The 19,827-nt window shown below is 49.4% G+C and overlaps 1 protein-coding gene across 13 annotated transcripts in view; it reads left to right on the top strand.

The window, feature by feature from the left end:
* The window catches only part of COL6A3 (collagen type VI alpha 3 chain), a 58,682-nt gene extending 42,628 nt beyond the window's left edge, over positions 1-16,054 (top strand). For 7 of the 13 annotated variants that reach the window (XM_048309327.1, XM_048309326.1, XM_048309334.1 and 4 more), the window contains 19 exons: positions 81-143; positions 330-380; positions 503-538; positions 636-698; positions 834-896; positions 1,532-1,564; positions 1,653-1,689; positions 1,798-1,809; positions 1,965-2,458; positions 3,050-3,149; positions 3,641-4,339; positions 5,429-5,537; positions 6,259-6,533; positions 7,846-8,100; positions 9,661-9,735; positions 11,678-11,857; positions 11,973-12,026; positions 14,860-15,030; positions 15,173-16,054. In XM_048309327.1, the coding sequence (XP_048165284.1) occupies positions 81-143; positions 330-380; positions 503-538; positions 636-698; positions 834-896; positions 1,532-1,564; positions 1,653-1,689; positions 1,798-1,809; positions 1,965-2,458; positions 3,050-3,149; positions 3,641-4,339; positions 5,429-5,537; positions 6,259-6,533; positions 7,846-8,100; positions 9,661-9,735; positions 11,678-11,857; positions 11,973-12,026; positions 14,860-15,030; positions 15,173-15,213 (2,811 nt within the window). In that variant the 3' untranslated portion in view covers positions 15,214-16,054. The remainder of the gene's footprint in view (positions 1-80; positions 144-329; positions 381-502; positions 539-635; positions 699-833; positions 897-1,531; positions 1,565-1,652; positions 1,690-1,797; positions 1,810-1,964; positions 2,459-3,049; positions 3,150-3,640; positions 4,340-5,428; positions 5,538-6,258; positions 6,534-7,845; positions 8,101-9,660; positions 9,736-11,677; positions 11,858-11,972; positions 12,027-14,859; positions 15,031-15,172) is intronic. The other 6 variants (XM_048309332.1, XM_048309338.1, XM_048309339.1 and 3 more) reach the window with 4 other exon arrangements.
* The last annotated feature ends 3,773 nt before the right edge of the window (positions 16,055-19,827 follow it).

Genomic DNA, 19,827 nt, shown 5'->3' with positions numbered 1-19,827 from the left:
AACCAGTGTTGATGGGGTGGGGAACGCTCAGAGTTGCCTGGAGTTTCAGCATATGCTTTAACAGATGCTCCTCTTTGTAGGGTGAGCCTGGAAATCCTGGACTCAAAGGGCCGAATGGACAGCCAGGCCCACGAGGAGAGATGGTGAGTGTGGCCAAGCCCTCACACCTCTGTGGACACTTAAGGAACTTTAAGGAACATTTTAGAGTTTCACAAAGGCCTGTGGCTTCAGTGGGTTCTTTCTATTGATGCTGCAGGACCTGTGGGGTTTAAGTTGTTTACATATGACACATAATTTACAAATCAATGACTTTGGCTTTCCAATTTTAGGGTGATGATGGACGAGATGGAATTGGTGGCCCGGGTCCTAAAGGCAGGAAGGTAGGTGTCTGCTCATCATTCCCACCTCCTTAACAAGGACAGGGAAGCAGCCAAGATCTCCAGTGCAGAGGGATAAGGGCATTTTCTAGAACGTATTCAAATTAACCTTTCTGTTGTTTCAGGGAGAACGCGGCTTCATAGGTTATGCAGGGCCAAAGGTAGGTGCAGCCCATGAGCTGTGCATTCATCTTTCCAAGCAATTTTCCATGGGCCTGTGCAGGTTTAGAGCTGCTGTTTGTGGTTTTCTCCTTCTAGGGTGGACCTGGTGACCGTGGTGTTGCTGGAGGCCCCGGCCCCAAAGGAAACAGAGGTCGCAGAGTAAGTTGGACCATGGCACAATTTTTCCTTTCTGCATGAATGCCCTGGAGGATGGACATATTTTTTCCTCCAAGTGCTCCTGGGAGTCCTCCCACAGATGTTCATGGAGAGGACTTCTCTGTTCTCTCTTTCTAGGGAAATGCAGGACAACCTGGGATACCTGGTCAGAAAGGAGAGATTGGATATCCTGGGCCATCTGTAAGTGTTCATTGCACTGCTGATTGGCTTCGCGTTGTGGTCCCTATGGGTGCAAGGGGTTGAAAAATAAGCCCGTCACTGTCTGCTGCTGATTTCAAGTGGGGGAAATTCCTCTTTATTTGTCTTGGATGTGTCTCTATAAATTTCTAAGTAGCTGTTTATCACTGACAAATATTTACTCCTCCTCAAACAGAAGGAAAAAGCCAAGAGACATGCTCTTACCAGGCATTAGGATTTCCCCATTGCAATATGGCCCTTAAAACTCCTTCTAGGAGATCCCCAGCTCTTTATCATTTACCATCCCACACAGGATATGGTCCATGACCAAATCTGGCTGGTATAAGGCACCCTAGCTCTTCATGTGAACCTGGAGCATTGTAACTTATAGAATGGTCTGGGTTGGAAGGGACCTTAAAGACCATCTAGTTCCAACCCCCCTTTTGGGTTTGGCTTCAGCTAGGTTTACTCCTCACACAGAAAAGCCCTTCCCCCTGTTGCTGGAAACACAGCTGAGAACAGACAGGCTTTCGCTTGGCTCTTGGCATGACCCATGGTACAGTAGTTATTCCGAGAGTGTTCGTGGGGCACCCTGGAGATACACATTGCACTCAAGTTCTCTTCATTCTTTGAAACAGGGCCTTAAAGGCGAGAAAGGAGAATCCAGAGATGTAAGTGTGGCATAATTTCTTTCTTGTTTTGAAACACCCTCGGGTTGGCTGTGTGACACATCTCTTTCCCCCCCTTTATTTCCTAAAGCAATGTGCGCTGGTGCGGAACATCAAAGACAAATGCCGTGAGTACCTCAGTGCTTTGCTAAGCGCCTCCCTCTACCCTTATTTGCCCATCATGTTACAAGAATAGCACTGACCAAGCTGGTTTTTTCTCTCCATCTTTTCCACAGCTTGCTGCTATGGTAAGTCTCATTGAGTCCCTTAAACCCCAGGGTGGCTGCGTGTCACGATTGTCACTCTCCCCACATATGAACGATTCACCCTGGCTGAGGACGCTGTCCTTGAATCCTGAGAGCTGTTTAAGGCATGACTTATTTCCAATGCACATTCCCAACAGGTCCCAAGGAGTGCCCTGTCTTCCCAACTGAGCTGGCCTTTGCTATTGACACCTCCTCGGGCGTCGTGAGGGAGGTTTTCAACAGGATGAAACAAACCGTGCTCAGAGTGGTCAACAACTTAACCATCGCCGAGAGCAACTGTCCCCGGGGGGCACGGGTGGCTCTGGTCACCTACAACAACGAGGTCACCACCGAGATCCGCTTTGCTGATGCCAGGAAGAAATCCAGCCTCCTCCAGCAGATCCAAAACTTTCAGGCAACCCTGACCACGAAGCCACGCAGCCTAGAAACTGCCATGTCCTTCGTGGCCAGGAATACCTTCAAGCGTGCCCGCAGTGGCTTCCTGATGAGGAAGGTGGCTGTCTTCTTCAGCAACGGGGACACGAGAGCATCCCCACAGCTCAATGATGCCGTGCTGAAGCTCTATGATGCCGGGGTCGTGCCCGTGTTCCTCACCAGCAGGCAGGATGCGGTTCTTGCCAGAGCTCTGGAGGTTGGGGCCCTTCACCCTTTCTCTGTTTTCTGCTCATGACCTTGGTCTGGTTTGATGGTGTTGGATGCCACAGGCAATGCTTGGCTTCCACAGGCCTCTCAAGTGTGGAACAGAGCATTGCTGGCAAAACTCATCCATCCATTAGGAGAAAAACCCTAATTCCATAATCACCATGGCACAGGCTGGGAAATGCTAGTGAGACTCTCATGAGTCACTCTTTTCCCAGGCCATGGCTCCAGGGTTCCAGGTGGGGGATGAAACAGAAGGAAGAGTTTGACAGAAAGGCAAAGGGTGGGAAGGTGGGAGTACATTAGCTTTGATGGCAGAGGGAGAGTGGACAGGCAGAGATTGAAAGCCACGAAAAAGCCCCAGATGAACTCACTGAGCACTGGTTCAAGCAGTCCCTGTTCTTGGAGTTTATGACTCTAAACTGACATCGGGGACATGAGGCTCCTCCAAAAGGGATCCACCGGGAGCATTGCGCTGAGCAGAGAATCCCTCAGAGTTGTGGATTGCCCTCCCCTCCTTTGAGCTGAGAATAACAGAAGGCAGTATTACCGACTCCGTGTTTTTCTGTTTCCTTCTCACCAGATCAACAACACAGCGGTTGGTCATGCCATTGTTCTTCCAACCAGCGGCAGTCAGCTGAATGAAACCATTCAGAGGCTCTTGACTTGTCACATTTGTTTGGGTAAAGCATCCAATTTCTCCTCTAGACAGTTCCAAATCCTTCTGGTCATGCAGCAGTCAGTCATAGGAAGGGAAACCCAGTTGGGAGTCAGCCCTTTTGTTGATGAATACAAGGCATTCTCGGGTTGAGCAGAAAACATTGGCATTGTGAACGAGGCTCGCTGGGTGTTCTCTACTTTGTAAAGAGAAGCTCCTTTTTTGTCTGGTTGCTGCTTTCACAGCCCAAATACTGATAGTTAAGTGCTCTAAAAGATGGCCTTCTGCCACTTATGACAGAGTGCTTCAGGGATCCCCTTGGACAAAGGAGCAGATAAAAAAATACTGAACACATAACTGAATGTGTTGTGGGATGAAATGACTTTGGCATCAAGCAATGGACCAGCGAATGTCCAGGCCTTGATGGTATTTCATGTGATGCAAGAGATGTTTACAGTGATGAGGGAGGGTTGTGTTCAGGTCCTGCAGGTGAAACCCACTGTATTTCTTCCCCAGATGTGTGTGACCCCCATCCCAGCTGCGGTATAGGTGGCCAGAGACCTGCATTCAGAGACAGAAGGGCAGCCCCCACAGATGTGGACACGGACATAGCCTTTATCCTGGACAGCTCTGAGTCCACCACCCCTCTGCAGTTCAGTGAGATGAGGAAGTACATTTCCCACCTTGTAACTAACTTGGAAATCAGCTCAGAGCCAAAAGTATCCCAGCACCATGCCAGAGTGGCCGTTCTCCAGCAAGCACCTTACGAACATGAAACCAACTCAAGCTTCCCACCAGTAAAAACTGAGTTCTCACTAACTGATTATGCATCCAAAGAGAAGATCATTAATTACCTCCACAACCAAATGACCCAGCTCCATGGCACGAGGGCTCTAGGAAGTGCAATTGAACACACAATCGCTCATGTTTTTGAAAGTGCGCCAAACCCTCGGGACCTAAAAGTCATAGTTCTGATGATGACAGGAAAAGTGAACAAAAAAGAATTTGAGCACCTGCAGAGGGTCGTCATCAATGCAAAATGCAAAGGGTACTTCTTTGTTATCTTGGGCATCGGCAGGAAGGTGAATGCCAAGAATATCTACAGCCTCGCCAGCGAGCCAAACGATGTGTTCTTCAAGCTGGTCGATAAGCCAGGAGAGCTCCATGAAGAGCCCTTGCTGCGTTTTGGGACACTGCTGCCATCCTTTATCAGAAGTAAGTGTAACATCCTGCAGCCAAAGTGTCATGGAAGGGGCAACACGTGGCCTCAGAGGGGTTAATCTGAAAGGCTTTGGGCAGCAGCACCCACTGAACTTAGACTCTTTTTCTATGGTTTGTACTGTTTGGTGCAATTTGGGCTGCTCATATTTACCTACCTGAGTATGTCTGGGTTTTGCTCACTTTGGCCTCCCATCCCAATTCCATGTTGATCCACCAAGCAGTTTGCACTTCAGTGTGCTTTGCCTTGGTCTCCATGGGCTCACCTGTGGGTTCTGATCTCATCCTGCCTGGCTTGCCTCTCACATAGGTCCTGCTGAGGCCCTTTGCAGCCTGCTAGAGCTCCCTTGGAGCTCCTTGAACACACAGAAAATCTTTCCTCCCAACTTCAGCATAAACATCATGTCCAGCAGGCCCTTGGCTGGCTCAGGCTGAGATCTGCAGTTGCTGTATGCAAATTGAAGGACCAGATGGACAGGATTGTTTGCTCAGGGATAAATAATGCTGCTGTGTTTGGGATGTGCTGACTGTGCCTCAAAAATTTACATCTCAGCTTAGCTAGAGACCCCAGGCTGGACCTCCAGCTGCCAGAGCTCCTAAACACACTCGCCCAGCAAGGATAAGAAATGGACCTCTTCTAGGAAAGCTAGTTTTCAGCAAAAATTCCTGAAAATCAGATTAAGGGGCTGATACAGCACAGATTCAGGAATGTCTTGCACTAAATAGGAAGCAAACATCTGGAAATAAATGTTTAGGTTATCTCAGTTTTCTTTTTCCATTTACTGCTTACAGCAGTCCTGGAAACTTCTAACTCTTGAAAAAAAACCATTACCTGTGTGGTTGGAAGTACCTTGTTACAAGAAATGTGTTTATACATTACAGACTCAGGCAAACAGCCCTCTTGTAGTTAAGGCCCTCGTGTTTGTGAACTGGAATAACAAATCTCCCATCCCAGTAACCAAACAGTAGCAAGAAGAGAAAAGTTGGTTGCTTTTTTTTTTAATTAAAAAGAAATACATGTAATGTGTTGGTGGTGGGTATCGACCATCCCCAACTCCAGTGTTTAATGTCTCTCTCTGTCTCCAGGTGAATTTGCTTTCTACTTGTCTCCAGAGATAAGGAAACAGTGTGAGTGGTTCCAGAATGGTCAGCAAGCCCAGAGCCAGCACCCCGTGCTCACCGGGCAGAAAGCAGTGTGAGTAATGCTTTGGAAAGAAAAAGCAACTTCAATGCAAGCAAGCAGGATTATCTTTTCATTAATATAATTTTAATAATGTTTTAATTAATTTTACTAGTTCCCTCAGTGCTGTGTCAAAAGAGCAACAGAGACATCTTATAAGCTAACGTATAATTGTAAATTTGGGGTAAATGTCATATTTATATAGGTATAAAAATATGAAGGAGGTACATGCTGAGTTTGATCATGTAGGTCAGGATTTCCAGAAATTACTATTAATTTGGGGCTTTCTACTCAAAACATTATTTTCAGAGGCTGGGCTGCCCTGGATTATCTGTGATCCATGACAGAATCCATACTAATATTTTCTGAAGAGAAGTGAAAGCTTGTGTCACCAAGACTCACTGGTGGCCCAGAGCTGTCATGGCTTTAGAAGGTCAAGCCCCTTGAAGTCCGGCATGCTGCAGATCTCTCTGTTGAATTCACTCTTATCACACAATCACAGAACAGTTTGGGTTGGAGGGAACTTTAAAGCCCAACTTGTTCTGACCCCCTGCTTGGGCAGGGACAACTTCCACTAGACACAGGGTTGCTCCAAGCACTTTTCACTGCTTGGATTTAAGCACTTTTCACTCTTCACTGTGGGCAAATCTAAAGCTGGCAAAGACTCTTGACCCCAGGTGGGTTCTTGCCAATGGTTTCTACATCAGCTCCTTTCTGCTTCCAAAATTCTGCTCAGGTTTGTGGCTCCCAACGCCACCATCACCCAGACCTTCACTGCCAGCACCACGGTCAGCGCAACCATCAAGCCAGTGGCGAGTACCCATGCCAGAACCACTCCTGCCAGCACCACAACCCAGGCCAGAGCCACCGAGACCACCCCGGCCAGCTCTGTGGTCCGGGGGAATGCCACTGCCCAGGGAGCAGCCGGTGCCACTGCCCACGCCAAAGCCAGTGGCCGGGCCGCCACCAACGCCACAGCCACCGCGGCCGGTGGCAGGAGGAGACACAGCGGTATGTGAACAGCTCTCCCCATGTGGGCAGTGCCTCCCTCTAGGCTGAACCACAGCAGGTTGTGGCTCTTCTTGCCCCCTGAGAGGATTATCCCTGTAGGACATGTCACCCAGAGGCCAAATTTTGGTTTTAGGTGTAAACCTGGAAATCTGTGCTGGGGTGTTGTCACTTTGTGTTAAGAATTTTGTGCAAAAATGGGTGAGGGACAGGTGGCCCCTAGGCAAAACACAAGCAGGAACAATCCGTCCAGCTACAGAGAACTTCTCTTTCTAGTGTGGTTCATTTGTTTCCATTATTTCCTCATAGCATCACGCCTTGGCCAAGTTTTGCTATTTATGGTGATTCATATAATGGCATTGTTTGAACTCTCAAATAGGAATAGCTGGTTCACCAATGGATCAGTGTGGAGACCTATTTGGGAATGCCAAGCTTCTTTCATACGAGCACAGTTCATACAAAGGAGGTTTCCCAGGTATTTTTGCAAGGGGTTGCAGGCAGATCTGCACTAGCTGAGCAAGGATCAAAGAATGTGTCCAAGCACAGGGATGCTCATCCAGTGACTGATGTCAAGTCCCTGCATAAATAATAAGTAAAAAGCAATAAATAAAAGCAATCAGCTTTTGCAAGGCTAATGCTTTCATCAGCTTGAGGGGAATAAACTTTTCTGGGTGTTTCTTGCTCCACCAGTGCTTTAAGCAGTGTTTATAAAAGTCGCATCCAGTACTCTGCCAGAGCAGGAAAACCTTTCCATAATAACTTCTTTGACCTGTTAAGGTTATGTTAAGGTTATCATCCCCAGAAGTGTTCAAGACCAGGTTGGATGGTGCTTGGAACAACCTGGTCTAGTGGAAGGCGTCCCTGCCCATGGTGGGGGGTTGGAACGAGATGGTCTTTAAGGTCCCTTCCAACCCAAACCAGTCTGTGATTTTATGTTCACTCTTAAGCAGGCTTGGCTTGAAGGTCTTCAGCAGCTCAGTGAATCTGCTGCACCCTAGAGAAGGATCTGACTGAGCACATTTACAGCTGTTGGGAAAGTGCTGGGAATTTCAAGCTGTGAGAATCTTGTTTAAAAAAAAAAAAAGTTTTGATTTGCTAGATTGCAACAGATTATTGAATATAAATAAACCACTTGGTGAAATCATCTGGTCTACGGAAAACAAAGCCTCCCCTGCAGTGGCATCTGAGACAGCCAAGTCCCAGCTTGGCTTGCACTTGCCATGGAAAGAAGATTCTGCATCACTGAGACACTTTTTCCTTGAGATCTTTCCCTCTTCATTCACTGCTTGGTGTCCCTTCTGATTCTGCCCTGCAGCAAAGACCCACGACATCCAGATCACAGATGTCACCGAGAGCAGTGCCAGGCTGCGCTGGGCCAGCCCCGAGCCGCACAACACCTTTGATGTCACTGTCACCTTGGCCCATGACCACTCCCTTGTGCAGAGGCAAAACCTGACTGGCACCGAACACGTCATCCGAGGGCTCAGGAGTGGGCAAAAATACATCGTCGTCATCACTGGCTACCAGAAATCACAGCCCAAAGTAACCTACACAGGGTCATTCAGCACAAGTAAGTGACTCTTGAAAGCCTTTGGACATTCATTTTTTTTCATTAAGCAGACACAAAAAGTGGGAAGGACAAGAAAAGGGATCAGGAATCAGTTGGTACCAACAGTCTGGCTGTGCTCAGTTGTGTCACTTCATGTCTGCCACCCTCTGGATCAGCAGACGTGGCAGATGTGTTTCTTTGAAAAATGGGAGTTGCACTTCAGTGGAGTTAAAATGCACACAGAATGTGGGATAATTAAAGGCAGTCCCAGAGTGGGGTTTGTTACATGCTGCAGGTTTTGTACATTGATGCAAAAGGTCTTGGTGGAGGTCTAGCCTGCACTACTGCAATTATTAATGAGTCAAACTGGTAAACTCAGTCCAGCCCAATTTCAAAATAAGCAAGAAAAGCTGCTTCTCTGATCACCATTTCCATAGCTACCGGTCTGCTTCCCATACTATCCAGAAAGAAACGCAAAGAAGACATGAAACAGAGTCCCTTGGGCATCCAAGCTCCATGTGTGCAGATCCAATGTGAGCCTCCCCAAACCCTCTGGCATGGCCAAAAGTTGCTGTCTAAGACACAGCCAATTTTTTTTTAATGCAGTTGGCACAGAGGTGACTTGGCCTCGTGGTGTGAAGTTTGCGCTGGTCCTGCCAGTGCCGTGTCTGGCTTCCTCTAGCACGTCCGAGACAATTGAGAGAGCCTTTCCTCTGGCTTCAGTGGGTTTGGACCAGTCTCTTACCTTCACAAGCAATAAACATGCCCACAAAAATGTTGAGAAAAGACATCAGTGGGTAGAAGTAATATTTGCATGTGCTAAATTGGAGCTCCCAATGCCCAAGGAAGCTGCTTTTCCCATAGAATAAATCTTGAATGGGAACAAACTGAGTAGGCAGTGGTGACAAGCTGTGACCTGGACACTGAGTAGGATTGTCCCCCTTATCCACACCCAAACTGTACACTAAAGAAAAGCAAATCCAGCCTTTCCTGTGGCTGCAGCCCCCTCCTGCCCTCCAGCCCCATGGAGTTTTTTCACCCGTAACAATCCTCACCGTAGCTCCTAGAAGGATGTGAGGTGTGATGGAAGGAGTGTGGTCCAAGAGAGCCCTTTAGGGAACAAGAGAGTATGGATTCATCATGGATTGGCTCCCCTGGGGGGTGCCATTTTTATTCTGCCATCTCTAAGGCCAGGAGATCAAAGCTAAACTGGCTCCAGAGAGGCCACACCCAGTTCCTGAGCCCCTGCCCTGTCGATGCTGTGGGGTGAGTGGGGGCATCCAAAGCAGTCACATGGGGCCCTGAGGATGCTCCTCTATGGTGACCCCCAAGGATGAGCCCAAGCAGAGCCACTGGCTGGAGACGGAAGGCGATCCTGTCCTGGAGCAGCCGGGCAGTTGGGGATTACTCATCCTGTCAGCTGCCTCCAATAAACATTTCTCAGATGTGTGTGCTCGGCTAAACAGATCCAGATGTGGCTCCTGCACTGGAGCTGGGGCCAGGGAGTTTGTTTATGACTGCATTGAGGGTGCTGCTGCTGATGCCCTTCCCCTTGACTGACCCTCTGGTTGTCCTCCACAGAGACCCCGGCGCAGCCCCAGGTGTCCCTGGCCAACATGATGCTCAACACCGAGCCACTGGAGGGGCCTGAGAGTGGTGAGTGCGGGCCATGGGGGGAGTGCTGGGCCAGGGGCTCTCACAGTCTCACCAAGATCAAAGGATCTGCAAGTCCTTGGCTTTGCAAAGCCAACTGATCATGGCCTTGATGACATCCTTGGCCACATGGGTTGGAGCCCTGCATTGGACTCTCTGCCCCATGAGGGATCCAGAACCCCTGAAGTTGCTCTGGTCTTCCTGGGAAACTCCAACCAGGGGCTGTTTCCATGATAAGGATGGGAGATGAGTCATGACCCAAGCACTGGCCACTCTTCAGGGACAAGCTGTGCCCCATGTCCTCCCAACGTGCCTAGACGTAGGTGTGGATGCAGAACATCACCCGATGCTTCCTCGTTCCCTCTCTCTCCATTTGGGGCAAATCCCAGGTCTTGGCTCCTTGGTTTAACACACAGCTCCCAACAAGTGCTTGGCCAGGCTGGACAGGGCTTGGAGCACCCTGTTCTAGTGGGAGGCCCTACTCTGTGTTTGACCCCATGTTAACAACCCATAATCACCGTAGCTGTTCATACATTTCATCGCTTTGGGTGACATCAAGCTCATCACATCGGTGCTGTCACACTCAGTGGTACCACCAGTGTCACAACCCCTCCTCCAAGGACCTGAAAGGGCTCTCGGCCTTCATCAAGCAGCACAGCCACAGCAGGCACACCAAAAATGGATCTGTCATCCAAAACTCATCCCTGGATCGTTGTTCCCATGTTTTCCTTTAAACGTTTTGCTTGCACTGTGGCTCATTTTCTTCACAAAGTGGTCTGAGAGCACAGGGAAATGCTGCTGCTCAGTGTGTTCAGCCAGGAGCTGTGGAGCTGCCGTTGAGCTCTGGCTGCTGGTGTTGAGTGGGATGAGCATGGATCTCATTCATGCCTGGCTGGTGGCACCACTGGAGCTTTTCGCAGCAGAGGGGCCAAGGGCTTGTGCTGGACCGACTCATTTCTCCTTCCTGCATGACCCATCGTCCTTCCCTTCCCATGTGCTCCTGCTCATCTGGCCCCTCTCCCTGGCACTGACATCCCCTCAGCAGCCTTGTTCCCGCCAGGTGACAAGCACCCCGTGGCTTTGTTTAACCCCTTGTTTAACCCCTTGGTGCCAGCCCTTGGGAACCCAGGTGTGCAGGCTCCTCCTGCTCCAAGGACAATGGATGTGCTGTGTGCTTGCTCTGCACTTCCACACAGACCTCTCCATCTCAGCTCCTCTTGATGACCCACTTGCGGCAAATGCCTCTGCCTGAGGATTTATGGCAGCCAGCAATCTTGGGGGAGCATTCCTCAGGGATGCTAATCCAAAGGTTTTCAACAGGATAAAGACACTAAAGAGAGCAGGGGATTGGGGATGGGTTTAGCTGAGCCTCCTCTAGTTCATGGGAGAGACCCATGCGTAAATCTTCCGAGAGACCTTGGAGAAAAGCCCACATTCTGCCCTCCTTATATAGGTAAAATAGCATGGATGGCCCAGCATAGCTAATAAAAACCCAGGGATTTGGACCTAAATTATCCTTTTTGGGGCAGGAAAGGGACATAGTTTTCAATCTTCATTTAGCCTTCACATACACCAGGTGCAACTTGCTTTTAGAGATAAATGCACTTAAGGATTAGAAGTTACTGCCAAGACAAATAGCTTTGAAAATAGAGGGGAGGGGGATTTGTGTGAGGGCTCAGTCCTGAGTGCACCAGTGGGGGAGCAAGGGTTCCCACTGTGTTGCTCCAAGGATTTGGGGTTTGGATCTGTGACAAAACCAAGAGCAAGGAGAGGTAAGCTGGAGGCTGGGGAAGGTTTGCATCCAGCAAGACAAAACTTAAGAGAGGGAACTGCTACCAGTCCTGAACCAGGCCTTATTTTCCTTTTTTTTTCTTTTCCATCTCTTTGCTTTTTCAGCTTTTAACCCTCTCAGAGTTACTTAACCATTGCACCTTTTGCCATGCAGATTGGCCAGACCCTTGCTTGCTGGACTTTGACATGGGCATGCAGTGCAAGGACTATCAGATTGTGTGGTTCTTTGACTCCAAACACAAGTTCTGCAGCCAGGGTTGGTATGGTGGCTGTGGAGGTAATGCCAATAGATTTGAGACCGAAGCTGAGTGCAATAACAAATGCTTAAAGCCATGTAAGTACCCCATGAGGATTCACCCTTTCACATTTTATCCTATTGTCAAATGATGTTTGGATCAGAGAGAAAACATGGTTTAAAATCCAAACCCATGCGCTTTTTCCTCCTCCAGCAGCAGCTGAGAAAGCCATGCAGCAGCCACCCCTTGAGAAAAGATTATCATCAGGTAACACCCCCACAACAAAAATTAATCATCACAAACCAAGCAAACCCATTCTTTCACCTTGACCATTTCACAGCATGCATCCAAGCCTGTCCAACCACCGATCAAAAGTAGTACAGACTCAGTTTTCACTTGCTCCTTCACACAACCACGCCCTTCCATCTGCTTTGCATGAGCAAGTCACTTTGCATGTGTGTTGTCCCACCAGGATGTGCTGTGTTGGCACAACCTGAGTGGCAAAACTCACTGGATTTCATCAGAGACCAGTGGTTGCTGAGCTGGAGTGTGGCACGGTCCCAGACCAGTTTGTGTTATCTCTGTGTGACCACAAAGTGCCACCACTCTGCTGAAATGCAGAGAATTCCCAACATTTCACTGCCTGCAACCAAACACCTGATGGAAAGTGGCTCCGTGGGGCTCGGGTATTGCATGGAGATGTTTTTCTTCATCACCAAAAGATAAAAGTCAAGGCTGAGGGAGGAGCCTGCAGGAAAATGGCAATGCCCTCCTCTCCTCAAGGAGTTTCTGAGGTTTAGGGGTTGTGTTTGCAAACCTCTTCAAGACCTGGGAAGGGTGAAGTAGCTTGAAATCACATCTGTTGGTTCAGCAAGGGGTTGGGATGGGAACAGAGCCCAGCAAATCTTCCTTATCAGAGCAGCCTCCCCCTCCCAGAGGGGTTTCAGGGCCCTTTGTGGAGCTGGGAGGGAAACCAAGGAGTGAAGACAGCTCTGGTACCTAAAGGGAGGGTCATGACAGGGTCTGAAAAGGCAAATTACAGACCCTTCCACCCCATTTGACTTTCTTAGGTTTATTTTAGGATCCTTAAATCATGCTTGGGAATTTTTGTCACTGGCAGCCCTGTAGAGATGTGGAGGCAAGGAGGAGGCGGCCACCAGCAGCCACAGAGATGTCAGGGGTGTCAAAAGGGGATTTCAAGGTGCTTTGGGGATGCAAATGGACATCATGGATCCTCTGGCCGTAGTTTGAGGATTTAGCAGCTGGAGGAAGCAGTGCAGGAACCTGTAGCTTCACTCCAGAGCAGTATTCCACCCTCAGAGAGCAGGGAACCCTCCCTGATGAGGTTTTCTCCACAGGGCACGTGTTTCTGCTAGCCCTGTCCTACATGCTAGCCCCTTCTGATCATTGTCACATGCCTTGATGGTATTTCCAGCAACTGTTGCTGAGGCTAAAGTGATATTTCATCAACTTGGCACTGCTCTGCCCTGGGCACAGAGCCAAGAAAAGCAGCCGAGGGGCCCTGGAGGGATGCTCAGGTCCCTGCCTGCCACTCTCTGCTCGCTTTATTCCCTTTTCATTTTCTGCAAAGCCAGAGCTTGAACCCCCGTGGAAAATAGACACAGGACTTCAGTCAGCTCAGCTTTTAAAGTGCTGGGTGGTGGCTCAGGCTCTGGGTTCAGCCCATAGCAGGTGCAACATTGAGAAATGAGTTGAGCTCCCAAACCTTAAGGCACTTTGGGTGCAAAAATATGCACCAGACCCACTTCCCATTTGAAGCCTTTTAAATGCTGTGATCCCCTTTAATTATTGACTTCTTATATATATTTTTCATGTGTAGATGTGGAACTCGAGGCATGGTTTAGTGGGGAGCTTGGCAGTGCGGGGGTAGTGGTTGGGCTCAAGGGTCTTAGAGGGCTTTTCCAACTTTAATGATTCTATGGTTCTATTTTTTTATTGTTATTCATGTTTCGACCATGACAAAAGTAATTGTTAAGCATAACTGAGGAGCCCAGGCACATTTTCTCCACGGGATGAGTTAAAATCCCAGCTCTCCCCATCTTTTGAACCTGCCACAGCTTAAAACACTTTTTAACTCCCTAGGTCTTGCTCTCCATCAATTCTTGGAAATTTTTGGATAAGCTTTTGTTTAATTTCAGACTGAAAGAGGGGAAAATTAGGTTATATTTGCAAAAGAAATTCTTCTGCTTTGATTAGTTTTTGGATTTGATTCCTGTGCAGGTTTGGGGTAGAGTCATTCCTGTGTTCACATCTGCTGGATTTCAGTGTTTTGGAAGGTGGGGAAGAAGGGACATGGACTTTGGAAAAAGAAAATCTGAATATAAAAAAGGCAAAGAGATTGCCTAAGGCATGGGGAACCTTTTGGTAGGAGCCCAAAAGCAAAGCTGAACTTCAAGGTCAATACTGATTTCTGACTCCCCCTTCTCTGTGCTGAGCAGAGGTGACACGAGCTCCTTCTGCACCCCTGAGTGAAGGGAGGTTTGTGACCTGATGGTAAATCAGTGACTGATATCAGATACTTTTAAATTCTATTTTTGTAAAGTTATTTGGCATTTTCATCTTGCCACATCCAAGTGCTTTGTTGTTTTATTCCCCACTCACCCAGCAAGGGATGAAAGTTGCCCTGAGCAATGTGTGGTAGATCCAGGAGCACCTTCACATGGAAGATTTCTCTTGTCAGAGGAAGTCAGCCATTTTAGTGGGAAAATGATGGTGCCAGTACTTCTTCCCTTGCAGCCCAGCCAGTCCTCTCTCAGTTCTGAGACCTGCCAACTCATTTCCTACAGATCCAAGGGATTTGCAGACAACCACTGCCATGCAACGCTCCCCCTTCATCGCTCCTGGGTGCATGGCAGCAACACAGAAGAGGACTTGGGCACCAGGGCTGGTGACCTCAAGGGAAAGAGCTTCTCTTTGCAAAGAAAGGGATGGGATTTAGGCACAGGAGATGTGCACAGTCTGTGCCGTGGATGCCCTTTCTCAGCTTGCATTCCAGCCCTGCCCTGCAGATACACTCAGAAAAGGCTGTGCTTCACCCAGGAGTGCTACTGACCGCTGTTGCTCCTGCTTTTTTCCACAGTCATGGATATCTGCCGGCTGCAGAAGGACGAGGGCACCTGCAGGAACTTTGTGCTGAAGTGGTACTACGACCCCGAGACCAAGAGCTGCGCCCGCTTCTGGTATGGCGGCTGCGGCGGCAACGAGAACAGGTTCAACACGCAGAAAGAATGTGAAAAACTCTGCATCCCTGGTAAGAGGCACTCAGCCAAATCCCTGGCATTCCCACACTGCAGCATGGGGTTGGACTCCTCAGCAATCCCTGGCAATTACCTCATTTATCTTCCCTCAATATCTTGCATCAAAAGCTTATTTGTTCCCTCTTTGTCCACCAGGTACCATCAACCCCGGCGTGGTGACGACGATAGGGACATAGAGCCAGGGGCTGGCCAACACTTACCTCTGAGACAGCATCACCTTTGCCACCTTGTCCCTATAGAAGCTAAGGGTATAGACGACCTTGCACTGTAATATTTCATGCTTTTAACTCCCAAGCAAACCCCGAGGAGAGGGTTTTGCTGCATGACCTATCAATATGGTGCTAAACTGTTTGTGGACTGAGTGCTACATGTGCCCGGGTTATATTGTATAGCTTCAACGTTGCCAAATATTTACCTAAGTGCAGATTGTTATTGTCTCTCAACATGTCTCTAAATTAGCCTTATTTTCCCCCAATTCTGGTAATCTGCCTATCTAAAGTGCCATGAAAATGAGTCAAAAAAAAAAAAAAAAAAAAAGAGTCATAATAATTTCACTGCAACTTGTTACCTGCTTGCTTTTATCTTTCTCATAACTGAGCATAACTTTACAGGGGAAGCCTTTGTGTAAGAGAGCGGCTGATTCTGACAAACAAGTGGTTCCATTTTCACTCTTCCTATTTTTTTTTTTTTCCCCTTTTGCTGGATTAGATCTCAGACTAGATCTTTGTATGCATTTGTACCACACGTGGCCAACTGAACTAGCAAGGAAAAGGAAGCAAAGTTTCCAAATGCAAATGCACTGCTGGGACCAAGGCCTCAGTTAACAAATCTTTAAATTGTGGTGTAGGGTGCCTCTGGCATTCTTCTGATGTTGTATGTTTTATAAAATACAAAGCAAAGCAATCTGGGGAGGGGGGAGCAGCGGGAGGGAGGGGGATTTTATTTTTATTGTGGATTCCGTGTCAGGAAGTCTATACAAAGAACTTTTAAATAAAGTCTAATGGAGGTTTTGAGAAACTCGTGGGTTTGTCTTTGTTAAAGCCACCGTGGGTATCAGTGGAGTCATTTTCCAGGGTCTGGAGAGCAGTTATTTGGGGGGGGGGGGGAATCCCACTGTGCCTCAAAGAGAGGATAAATGTGGTATGGGTATTCGGGGGGACCGCGCTGAGAGGCTGCTGGCAACCTAGAGATTTCCAGCTTGGAAAAAGGTGGAGACAGAGATGTCTTGGTTGTGAAATCTCCATCCTGAAGGAATTTAAACTCAGCTGGACATGGCATGGAGCAACTTGGCCTCAGCCAGCCCTGGGTGTCCCTTCCAACCTGTGTGAATCAATGACCCCATAAGTATTTTCATCTGTCTCCTTCACTTTCCATAGCCATGATTTTTACCCTTCCTGTCCATCTCTGAGCTCACCCAAGGAAGCTAAAATTCCCAGAAACAACGCACATTTCCCTGCCCCTTCAAAAATCCCTGCTGAAAGCACAAAGCAGATGGAAGTGGCCAGGGCACAGTACAGCTCTGGGCTGTGGGGCTGATGTCCTCAACGTCCCTGGGCCTCTGCTGCTGTCCACAGGCAGGGCTTGATAACTCTTCCCATGGCCTGCTGGAGGTGCCTGGAAGGAAGAATGGAGCCTTGCAGGCACATGCCATGGAGAGGGCAGCTGGAACACCAAAAGCAGGGGGAGGGCATTGACTTCTGGAGAAGCAGGTTGCGTTGGTTAAATCTCGGAAAGGAGACCCTTGCAATTCAGGGCTTATCTCCAGGTGCTCTTCCATGGGTCAGGGTGGGACTGGCACGAGGAGAAGACAACCTGGTGCTGTCCTGCTGCTTTCTGAAGCCCTTCACGTGCATCCCCAGGGGCCACAACAGGAGATGTTGCACGTGTGCTGGACACACAACAATGATGCCTTTGGAAGCAGCTCCCAGGAGGAGGACTTGCCCTCCAAAACACTTGCAAGACCAAATGAAGCTGGTCTGACACCTCAGGCTCCCTGCTCAGTGCTGCACATGATCCACAGGGTTCCAAGGGCCTCACCCTGACTTGTCCAGGGCACAAGAAGAGCTCGCAGGGCTGCTCTGGGCTTTGTCCTCGTGGGGATTTACAGTCCAGGCATCCTATTCCTGGCACAAGGAGCAGCCCAGATCCCAAAACTTCCCGCCAGCACCGAGCCACTTGCGTGGGGACAGGGGACAGCTCGGCTGGGGATGAGCCAAGCCGTGGCAGCTGAGCTGGGGAAGCTGCGCTGTTTATTTGGCACCTTCCCCGAGCAGACCGCAAGGGCTTCATTTAAAAAGAGGGGAATGGGTAAATGTGATTTATTTATTTATTTATTTATTAATTCTTTTAACTGGCTCTTGCAGTGGCGCCGAGGGACACAGGAGCCTGCCCGGCACCTCGCCGTGCACCGGGCATGGCCAAGCCCCCCCGTTTTGCTCTCACGGGGTTTAAAAGCTGCACTTAGGTTAAAGTGATCCTTCCCTCCGTCCTCCCACCCCTCTGCAGCACGGGAAAGGTTTTCCCAATGCCTGCGCCGCCTCCGTTTCCCAGGAAAGCTGCTTTCCACGGCCCCTGCAGCCCTCCAGGATGCGAGGGCGCATCCCGGGGTTTCACAGCGCGCCGGGGGGAGAAGGAAGCTCGGGAAGGGGCCCCTCATCCCCTCCCATCCCCGGGGCGTTGCAGGCGCCTCCCGAGCCTTTTAAGGAAGCGCGTTACGCCCCGGGCCCCCGGCCAGCGGCCACGAGGGGCTGCACATGGAAGTCATCTGCAGCTGGGAGCACATCTGCCAGCGTGGCTGCGGGACCAGACCCGGAGTAAAAATAGCCCAGCCTGGCCCGAGCCACGCGCTCCGCTCCCGGCTGCCAGTGGGGAGCCCCGAGATCCACGCCCTGGTGCTTTTGGGGTGACCTCAGACCCCCCTTTAAGCAGGATTTCTTCTGTAGACATCACCTCCTGCATCAAAAATGCCACTGGCCTGGCTTCAAAAGGTACCGCCTCAGTCTTACACCCCTGCCTGGGGGGGGGGACAGCAATGCCATGAAAGCCAGACTCCAGCCTAGAATTTCCCCTCAAGCTGAGGGGAAGTAAAAGAGTGAAGTAAAAGAGTGTCACTGGAATTGCTCTAAATCTCTGGAGTTTTCCAGGATCGGGTCAGGGAAACCATCACAGGGCTGATGTAGATTGAGATGACCCTGCCTCAGAGACCTGCATAAAGTCCAAGTGAACCTTGAATTTAATGCTTTGTCTTTGAATCTGAGTGCTCATTCTGTCCCAATCAAAGAACCACAGAATGGTTTGGGTTGGAAGGGACCTTAAAGCCCATCTCATCCCATGGGCAGGGACACCTTCCACTGTCCCAGGCTGCTCCAAGCCCCATCCAGCCTGGCCTTGGACGCTCCCAGGGATCCAGGGGCAGCCACAGCTTCTCTGGGCAACCTGTGCCAGGGCCTCCCCACCCTCACAGGGAAAAGTTTCTTCCTAATATCCAATCTAAACCCACTCTCAGTTTAAATTCATCCCCCCTTGTCCTGTCACTACATCTTTCTCATATTCTCCTTCCAGGACCTGAAGGGAGATGGGTGAGCTGCAATCAGCAGAGCCACCAGCCCTTATTTTACCAGGGACTTTCCTGATGGAGTATTCCACAGTCAGGCTGCCCAGAAGGAGCCACAAATGCTACACCCCCTCCTGCACCCACACCTCCTCCTTAAAGAGTGATAGTGGAGTCCCTGGGAGAAACTATTACGAATAGTCACTCTCAAATCTCACTTTCTCCAGTTGAAATCCAGAGAGGTTTGGATGACCCTGCTGCCCGTGGAGGCCAGGGAGCTACGACCCTGTGAGTGAGAACTCCAGGGTTCAAAACCAGAGCACAGGCAGAACCTCTTATGGTACCAGTGGGGTCATAAAAATGACGAGCAGGATGTGTCCTAGACTTAAACGTTGAAGCCAGGCCCTTAAATTTAGGACAGCATCAGCATTTAATGCTTGGTTAGGCTCCCTCAATGCTGCAGCTTTGCATTTAATCACAGCCTTCTTGGGAGACCTTTACAAGGAGAGGCAAAGTGGCTCTGACACATTTTATTAGCCAGTATTAAATTTATTACATCAGTAAAAGCAGCCAGTCTAGAAGCCTATAGATGCTCACAGGTACCTGCCCAGACCCTTCCTAGGTTTTCCAGCAATGCCCTACACAGCCAGTGTTGACATTGCAAGGTCAGGAGTTCAAGGAAAATGATGTCTTCCATGCCTGGCATCCCTGGAAATTAGGACTGTATCCACGCAGAGATGCAGATAAACTTGGAACAGCTGAGCCTGCAGCAAAGGATCTTCAGATAAAGGGGACAGAAGAGTGGGCATTTCCTTGGCCAGCAGTCTTCTGCTTGCGGGATGGAAATACTGCAACTCCCAATCCCAAAATCATTAAACCTTGGAGTAAGATGGAGATGATAAGGCAAAATAAGGGGATCTGGAAGATCCTAGATTTTCTAGGTGCTCAGTTGCTTTCTGCCTATGTTTTATAGCCCCATAAGCTCCTCGGGGCAGGGTGGTTGCTCCTGGGGAGCAGCACCTGACAGGGAGCTCACTGCAAGCAAGCGCAATTCCCGTGCGCTGAGCTGAGCTGAGCTGAGCATCCTGGGTGGCTTTAAATCCCAAAACACTAACCCATGATAACTTTAAACTTCCCAGGCCTTGCCCAGAGGCTGGGGATCACTCAAAATGGCAGTAGGCAGCTCTCTGGAAGCGCAGCCTTCCCAAAAGCAAACCCCAGGGCTCAGTGGGACGTGGCG

Source organism: Corvus hawaiiensis, chromosome 7 (genome assembly GCF_020740725.1).
Source record: "Corvus hawaiiensis isolate bCorHaw1 chromosome 7, bCorHaw1.pri.cur, whole genome shotgun sequence".
Taxonomy (NCBI): domain Eukaryota; kingdom Metazoa; phylum Chordata; class Aves; order Passeriformes; family Corvidae; genus Corvus; species Corvus hawaiiensis.
This window is presented reverse-complemented; position numbering and strand designations above follow the sequence as displayed.